Source organism: Gallus gallus, chromosome 8 (assembly GCF_016699485.2).
Source record: "Gallus gallus isolate bGalGal1 chromosome 8, bGalGal1.mat.broiler.GRCg7b, whole genome shotgun sequence".
Classification (NCBI taxonomy): Eukaryota; Metazoa; Chordata; class Aves; order Galliformes; family Phasianidae; genus Gallus; species Gallus gallus.
Window position 1 is genome coordinate 5,478,709 of NC_052539.1, and position 8,474 is coordinate 5,487,182.

Sequence of the window (8,474 nt, forward strand, 5' to 3'; positions counted from 1 at the left end):
CAGCTTTTCTGACTTTGGTGAATGAAAAGCAGTCCTATAAACCATTTGTTTAACCTACTCAGCAACAGCCCAGCTCACACTCAGACCCTTTTTCTGGACTCCTCACTTCATGTCACTCCAATAAGATGTTCCAAACAGAGTTAGTGTTTATTTGATTGCTACAAAAGAAAAGATGTGAGCAAACATTGAAATTTGCTATTTCATCATCATAGAATTACCACGTTTATAAAGGAAGGCCCAGAGAAAGGAAATCAAATAGCTTTTGATTAAAAAAGGCAGCAATCTGTCTCATGTTAGAGCTCACTACCACTCTGGTTATGCTGTGCATTGTGTGTAGAGACCATCTGCAGCAATGCCTGTCGAGGCAGCATCAGCTCACCATCCCCACAGTATCATGAGGCACTGATAAAAGACACAGAACTTGTGTTCACAAGTGCGATAGAGGAAAAAAATCCTAACCTGAGGGCTTTTACGTAGTCAGAGAAGAGATAGAGCCAAGAGCTACAGGATGTTCATGTGCCTGAGAGCTTAGAAGCCAGAACTGGAATTAACTGAGGATGGAGGAGAACAGTGTTCAAAGGTGCACTGGGGAAAGCAGCCTGGGCTGGCCGCTGCCACTACCAAGCCTCTGGTAGCTGCAGGTGCTGCTGCTGAAAGCCACCTCACTGCCTCCTGGTCTGAGGTCCCCATCTTCCACTCGAGAGCACAGAGGAGGCCCACAGACAGAGCTCTGTGCGTACGCTGCCCTTGCAGGAGCAGGATGGCTAAAAGCTGCTCTCGTTCTGCCCCACCCCCAGGCACTTAGAATTTTAGAGCACTTTTCTGCTGTGTAAATGATCCACATTTCTGGCTGACGCTCTCCTGAGATGGCCCCGGAGCCACTAAAACACAGATTCCACATCACCCATCTCCACGCAGACAGTCTTCAGCTGCGAGTAGTACTCGATGGCTGCCCGCCCGTTCTCTCTGCCAAATCCTGCAGGGACAGGGCAGAAGTGAGTGCAACAGGCAGTGCCAAGCAGCACTCATAGCCAGCACACAGCCACGCCGGGGAGAACACAAGCCACACACACAGTGCAAGTGCAGCACCACCTCACGGCAGCCCTCCTGACCAAGAACTGGGTGAGCTCTGCTGCAAGGAAGGCTGTGTATGTTAAAGCTCACCTCTGTGCTCGCTCAGTACAAAGCCATAATCCCTCCCACAGCTTCCCTTTCATTTCCTGGTATGGTATCCATGCCTTAGAGGCAATCAACGTGCTGTCTGCCCCAGCAGCAGGCTGCTCACATCTGCCATCACAGACACGCAGAAGCTGAGTCCAGGGAAGACCAAGCATTGCTCACCTGATGACTTGTATCCCCCGAAAGGCAGCTCCACGGGGCTGACATTGTAGTTGTTAATGAAGCACATCCCAGCCTTGAGAGCAGCTACTACCCTGTGAGCCTTCTGGATATCCCTGCAGGAAAATGGCAACTCAGCTGCAGCCCTCCCTTCCACCCCCTCATCCCCAAGACCCAAAGCAGGTTGCAGTGGTTTTTAGAGCCCAGCTTGCCCTGCTCAGTCCTTGCCCGCTCAGAGGATACAGCACCTATTCCCAAAGATGCTCAGCACAGCGTTTCATTTGAGAGGGCAGGACAAGGACACCAGCAAAGCAGACTACGGCAAGCAGCCAAGAGCCATCTTTGCACACATTCAGCAGCACGGCAGGCTCCTGGTGAACGTCTCCTGGAGGTGCAGGCAGGCAGGCAGCAGGCCAAGTGCAGGCTGGAAGGAGCCTGAAGGACAGCTGGGCCCACCTAACCCCCCTCAGGAAAAAACAGGAGGAGATGAGCAGTCATTTAAAAAGTTCCCTTCTGGCATTGTCTTGCTACAGCTTTCCTGGAGGAGGATACCCATGCCTGTGCCAGACACTGTGAGAGGAGCATCAAGTTGCTGCAGCATTTCCTTACTCCTCCCCTCCCTAGACCACTTCCCAGCTGTACCTGGTGAAGACACCACCTGCCAGGCCAAATTTGGTGTTGTTGGCTCTCTCCACGACCTCCTCCTCTGTGTCAAATGGCAGAATGGACATGACAGGCCCAAAGATCTCTTCCTGCACACATGTCATGTCGTCTCTGCAGTTCCCTGGAAGCACAGTAGCATTCAGAAGGAAGAGTCAGTGGCAGAGCCTGTGCATTTTGCAATCCAAAGAGCCTTTGAGAAGGCACTCAGCACTACACAGCTGCCCCAGGTCTCATCCAACATCTAACACAGCAAGGCACTAACTGCATGTGTCACTGCAGGGACTTCTCTGGACACCATTCATCCAGCTTCCACAGCTACCACTTGTACACCCGTGCAAGTGCCCGTCCACACCACAGGCATACAGGGAGATGGGTACACAGCTTCATCTAGAAGAAACTCAACAACATCCACACAGAGAACCACAATGCCCCTAATAGGAAGGATCATACCTAACACGCACGGTTGCATGTAGAAGCCATTCTTCAGCTTCGGGTCTTCTGGTACATACAGGTCTCCCCCGCACAACACCTGAGCACCCTGAAAGAGAGGCAAGCAGAAAGTAGGCAGGCCTGTCCGTGGCATCCTGCCCAGCTGCTGCAGCTCTAGCTGGCCAATGCTAGCTGCTAGATTTACTCTCCCATCCGATGAACCACATCAGGGCCTTCTCTGGTGCCTCTCCAGGTCAGGTATGCTGATGGAGCATCACTAGCAGATCAGGGCTTTCACTCACGCTTTCCCTTTTCCAGCTCATCCCCAAGATGGCTGGCCACACGCCTACTACTGACACGCAGAACATCTCCAGACTTTACAACAAAGCTGGAGAAAAGGCAAAATAAAAAGGCTGGGTAGGTCTTGCTGCTCTTACAAAGATTGCTTCCAGCAGACTGTGAATTTAGCCTTTGGTCCTTGATAAATGCTTTCCACAACCAACAACAAAACTGGAAACCAAGTGAGATAACAGCCAAGGGTGTAAGATGTGACCACAACTTATAAAAGCAACCGGCTCAAATGTATGGATTCTCCCATTTTACACAGTGGCAGTATCAGATGTGAAAAGCACATCCAGTGGTCCTAGAAACCCACTGTGTATATCAACTACTCCAAGAACACAGCTTACAGGAAGGCACAGGTAAAGAAAGCAACTACTGGCCTGCTTGTCTGTAAAGAACAGGAGACATGTGAGGGCTGACACAAGGCAGCATTACAGTCTCACCTGCTCCTCTGCCTGCTTGATAAAGCGCTGGACACGTTCCAGGTGGGGTCGGTTGATGAGGGCTCCCATCCGTGTGTCTTCCTGAAGTGGGTCTCCAATTTTGATTTTCTGGGTGCGTTTCACCACCTCCTTTGTGAAGGTGTCCAGTATCTTCCTCTCCACAAACACCCGCGTGCCATTGCAGCACACCTGGAATACAGAGCAAGCTGCTCAGAATAAGACACACAGCACTTTGCATTCCTTCCCTGCATGGGTCCTGCTAAGATTCTCAGAAAAGGCCCTTCAAAGCTGCTAAAACAGCCAGCTTGACCTGGGGACAGTGAAGTTCCGGGGACAGCAGACAATCCCATTCTTGACTGCACAGAACAGCCCATTCTGGACATAGCTCTACTGATGCCACCAGGTGGCTAAAGTGTGTCACCAGCAGATGAGCTGACTGTTCATTTCTCAGGGATGAAACAGTTTGCCAACAAAAGCTGCAGAAAACATGGAGAACCCAAACTCGGGGCCAACAGAGCCTCAGAGAGGTGTGGCTCAGCACACTGGACTGGGACCTGCTCCCTCTCCAGAGGAAACTGGCACAGCCTCTTCTGAACTCTGTGCTCCAAAGTGGAACCCAGGGCACAGGAGTAGCTGCTCTGAGCTGGGTACTCGGTGCCACAGAGGCTCCACTTCAGGGAAAGGTGGGACAGGTGTCCATGCCCTGCTGGGACACCCTGCACCGGAGGTTCCCTTCTGCACAGCGAGATGTGTGGCAAGATAGCAGCTTCAGGGCATCCCTCACTACAGAAGGACACAGGCTGCCTCTGGTCCCAAACCACAGCCCTGCCCCATGAATACACACCTCTCCCTGTGTGAGGAAGTTGGCCATGAGGGCTCCATTCACGGCGTTCTCCAGGGAGCAGTCCGAAAAGATGATAAGGGGGGATTTGCCCCCCAGCTCCAAGGTCACTGGTTTGATCCCTTTAGCTGCCATCTCCATGATCTGACAGAAGTAAGGACAAAGAGACAAGTGAGGGACAGCCAACAGGGAGGGTTTCAAGGGGCAACATTTCCCCTCTTTTCAAACCCCAGTTGATTTTTTAAATATTTTTAGGAACGTTTCATTTGTTTCGACTAAATTGAGGGTGGGAAATTCACAGACAGTAGGCTACTTCTGAAACCAGCAGGCTGCATGCAGCCCAGCTGAACCATCACTATCAGAAACGTTCACATGTTTTCCCAGCTGCTTCATGCAGCCTCCTCCCCATATAGATGCCTACTGTAGCAACTCAGAGCCCTCAAGTGAACAAGTGAACACAACCAAGGGGCTGCTGTGAAAGCCCTAAGTGCTTGAGCTCTTGCCCACTGCACTAACTGGGACTCCAGCATAATGCTTCAAGCTCCTTGCTTGTCCAAACCAGGCATGCCAACTCACGCCATATCCTTACACTCCTTAGGCACAACACATCAAAGCTTCCCACCACACCAGGAAGGCTGGTGCACAACCCCTTGTGTCCCCCCGGTGTGCTGGTGCCTTTACCTTTACGCCAGTGGGCACACTGCCAGTGAAAGAGATTTTGGCCACATCTGGGTGGTGGCAGAGGAACTGTCCTGTGGCCGCTCCACCCTGCACCACGTTGAAGAGCCCCTTGGGCACACCGGCCTCTGTGAAGATCTCTGCCAACTTCAGCACAGAAATGGGGGTGAAAGGAGAGGGCTTGAAGACCATAGCGTTGCCTAAGGGAACCCAGACAGAAGCAAAGTGGGTTAACACCCAAAGTGCTTTAGGGAAAAAAAAGCCAGGCAGAACCCCCCCCAATACAATCAGTTCGTTTCTGCTGATCTCAAAATATCTCCCCACCAAAGAGTGGAGGAAACATTTTGGCTGAACTCTCTGCAATCAAAGAATGGACAGAACTGCATCTCCTGTTGGGAAAGACTGGGGAGATGGAGATGTTGGTCCTGTACTGCAGCCATTTCCAGAGACATTCTTCCCTGGTACACGGCCAAGCCATCAGTCTCTTTCCTGATGCACTCACTGTCCCTTCAGCATCTGTCATGTTCACATTTCCTGTTCCTGCCTGCCTGAAGGCTCTGCAAATCCTACAGTGCCTCCTTCAAGGCAATCCCAGGGTTTGTAACTCCATCCCCCAAATCACTCTCCCCCACAGAATCCCCCAGCATCAAAGAGATGTCCCACCACAGCTTAAGTGGGCAGAGAGTCTAAGAGAGCCCCGCTTTAGGGTCATTACCGCATGCCAGGGCTGGGGCAGACTTCCAACAAGCAATCTGGAAAGGGTAATTCCAGGCTCCAATCCCAACACACACACCCAGGGGCTCTCTGCGAGTGTACCCAAAGGATCCCCCGGGAAGCTGGATGTGTTCACCTGCAAAGAGGATAAACAGACACAAGTAAGAGAAGAACAAAGCCCCTTCCCATTCAGTCTGAGGTCAGATCTCACTTAGACTGGGAACAGACACAGCTTTCACCCCAGCAAGCCCACAGAAGGTGTGTCAGCGCCCACAAAGCACGGCAGCATTAAGTAGGGAGCTCTGAAAACGCTCCCAACACCTTCAGAAAAAGCAGCAGTGCATCTCTTAGAGAAACCAATGCTGAAGATGGTCCCGTGCAGTGGAAGTTAACCAAGGAACACCGGGACAGAGAGAAAGAGCAAACTAATAAGGTTCTCACCAGCCAGAGATCCCGCCAGTCCTGCGTAATACTCCAGGCACTGCCAGGATATGTCAATATCCACCCTGGCTTCAAAGATGGATTTCCCATTGTTGATGGTTTCCAAGGTGGCAATTTCATCTCTCCGTTCCTGCGAGGATAACAGCACAATGATTACACATCAGAGAAGCCCATGGCTGCACAAGGAGCTTCCCATGCACACAACTTCCAAATCAGGCTCTGCCTCCAGGAATCATCATCTCTAAAATGTACATTCCCAGATATCATCTATCAGTTTGCCAATGGCGACTCATCACAGGTGAATGCCAGATAGCTGCTGGGGTCACTGCTCCTGCAGTCTTGCTTAACAGCTCTGCTTATCTAAAAGATAACCTGAGCAGAGAAGACAAATGGTAAACAGTGATTGGAATGCACTGAAATAAGGCGGGGGAGGGAGAAGAGCAAACAGCATGGTCTGAATAGATCCAGAGGACTCAGTGAAGGACGGGCAATGCAAGGCAGCTGGGAAGCGTCCTTTAGCAGACTGAATCCCAGGCAGAAACGTTCCCTGCTGCGGAAGTCTGGCAGAAGTTTGGCTGAAAGAGAAAACAGTTCTCACTGCATACACGCAGGGGAGAGGTTTGGTTTCTTACAGTCTCCACGGGGATTAAGTTTGATGGCTAAGAGCGTGCTATCTCACAAATGAGTTTGTGATGAAGCCAGTGTATCTGTACCCTGTGTTTCTCATGTATCTGGTGGCTTCTTATTGCTAAAGCAGGACGCTCTCCAGCCACGTGACAGCAGGGCCTGTCAAGCTGAAAGTTCAAGACTGTGTCAGTTATGCAATTTCAGCTTGGAAAACGCGTGCCTTGCAATATGTGGACTGGATGCCTTCAGCTTTATGCCTTCTCACAGAACAAAGCAGGGAAGGAGCTATAGGACATGCCAACATGATAAGACCAAGCACCCTGCCCAAAGCATCCCACCGCCTGCTGGGCAAGGGTAGCTCTCAGCTCCTGCGTTGCGCCGGAGCTCTGGGAGGGGGACAGAGGGTCAGGGCCAGCTGGGTGGGAGGCAGAGCCCCGCGCCGTACCCGGATGAGCCTGGCAGCCTCCAGCAGCACACGGCAGCGCTCCATGCCCGACGTGCGGCTCCATGTCTGGAAGGCAGCCTTGGCGCTCTGCACGGCCAGGTCCACCTCCTTCTCCCCGGAGCACAGCAGCTTGGTTATCACTCGGCCTGAGCACGTCGTAAACACAAAACAAGAAGTAAAGCTAAGCAAAATAAGGCTTATCTTGCAGCAAAAGCCCAAGATCTCAGTCCCACCGTAGCTCCCAAACCCACTCAGGGGGTTAAACCCAAAGCCTGCCCTCCTGCACGGCCACGTTCCGCTCGCTCATCATCTCCAATCTCTGCAGGTTTCCTCCTGAACTCGTTACCTTCCCACCCCCCCAGCAGGACCCATCACACAGTCACACCGCCTTCCGTGTGCCGACTCCGCTGACCCCCAGACCCTCCCCGAAGCAAACGAACGAGTTAACCCCGAAGAAGTTCGGGCCGGCACGTACCCGTGGCCGGTTCGTACACGTCCTCGGTCTGCCCGCCGTCAACGGGTTGCACGCGGCCGCCCGCCCGGTAGTTGAGGGGCTGCTGCAGGGAGAAGGTGCCGGTGGCGGTGCTCATGGCGAGGCCGGGCTGCAGGCGGCGGAGCCGGGGTAAGAGGAACGCCAGCACCATGGGACGGCACCGCGCACCGCCACGGGGCTCCGCGCCGCGCCTGCGCACTGAGCCCCTCTCGCGACGCCTCCGGCGCTCGAGCGCCCCCTCGCGGCTCGGAGGAGAGCGCACCGCCCAGCGGTAGCGGCGCGGCTCCGGCTGCCCCGCCGCGCAGGGTTTGCTCCTGGAAGGTTGGAAGGTGGTTGGCTTTCTCATTTCTTTCCCGTTGTATTTGGTGGATTTTTTTTTTTTTTTTTTTTTTTAGAATTCAGTCGTAAAAGCTGCTCCCCTCTGGTTGCTGGGATGAGCGATTCCCACGGCACTGCTGCATCAATCTGCTGACAGCAGGAAGGGACCCAGAGCGCAGCAACAAGCCCTGGTTTTCAGATGAGTCCCTCGAGAGAGAAGTGCAGCACAAAAGCAGGGCAGTGCTGAGGCAGGGTTCTGGAGCTCCTGCACAGCACAGTGCAGCTCTTCACTCATTAAGGTGCCTCAACGTGTTCAGAGGGGGCTGTCACAGCATCCCCCCTCATCCTGCTGGCTGTGACAGCTGGGTGCTACAGCAGGAACCACTTCAACACCACTGATGCTGTCACACAAGCCAGGAACTCCATAACCACAGCTGCCCCCATGGTAAGGCAAAACCCACTGTGGATGTAGCAGTGTGTCAGAAAGGCAGCCTTAGAAACGGGCATCCTCCTGTTCCATCCTCATCCACGCAAATCAATCCAACCTTTGGTTTTTAATATGGTACAGCATATGCTCCACACCACCATCAGGCATTCTGGATTTATCCCCTCACCACAAACTCCAAGTAACACGTCCTTCATTAGAAGCTTCTGGTCACAAAAGCACCAAGCCCACAGCCCCTGTGGGTACTGTATGCTTCA

At 52.9% G+C, this 8,474-nt stretch overlaps 1 protein-coding gene across 1 annotated transcript; it reads right to left on the reverse strand.

Annotated features, from left to right (window-relative positions):
- Positions 1-128: 128 nt before the first annotated feature.
- Positions 129-7,638, reverse strand: ALDH9A1 (aldehyde dehydrogenase 9 family member A1). The gene is made up of 11 exons (XM_422248.8): positions 7,437-7,638; positions 6,962-7,107; positions 5,890-6,019; positions 5,450-5,584; positions 4,738-4,934; positions 4,060-4,200; positions 3,216-3,404; positions 2,452-2,539; positions 1,981-2,122; positions 1,342-1,454; positions 129-976 (listed from the first exon to the last, which is right to left on the reverse strand). The coding sequence occupies exons 1-11, from the start codon at positions 7,603-7,605 to the stop codon at positions 882-884; spliced, it is 1,545 nt and encodes a 514-aa protein (XP_422248.5). The 5' UTR covers positions 7,606-7,638; the 3' UTR covers positions 129-881.
- Positions 7,639-8,474: the final 836 nt, after the last annotated feature.

Bases quoted from the DNA above. Each gene is read 5' to 3' on its own strand.
- ALDH9A1 (XM_422248.8), bottom strand. From the start codon at position 7,605: ATGGTGCTGGCGTTCCTCTTACCCCGGCTCCGCCGCCTGCAGCCCGGC. The intron at 4,935-5,449 runs GTAATGACCCTA...GGGTTCCCTTAG, and splicing joins TGCCCCAGCCCTGGCATGCG to GCAACGCTATGGTCTTCAAG. The intron at 2,123-2,451 runs GTATGATCCTTC...CTGTGCTTCCAG, and splicing joins CATGCAACCGTGCGTGTTAG to GGAACTGCAGAGACGACATG.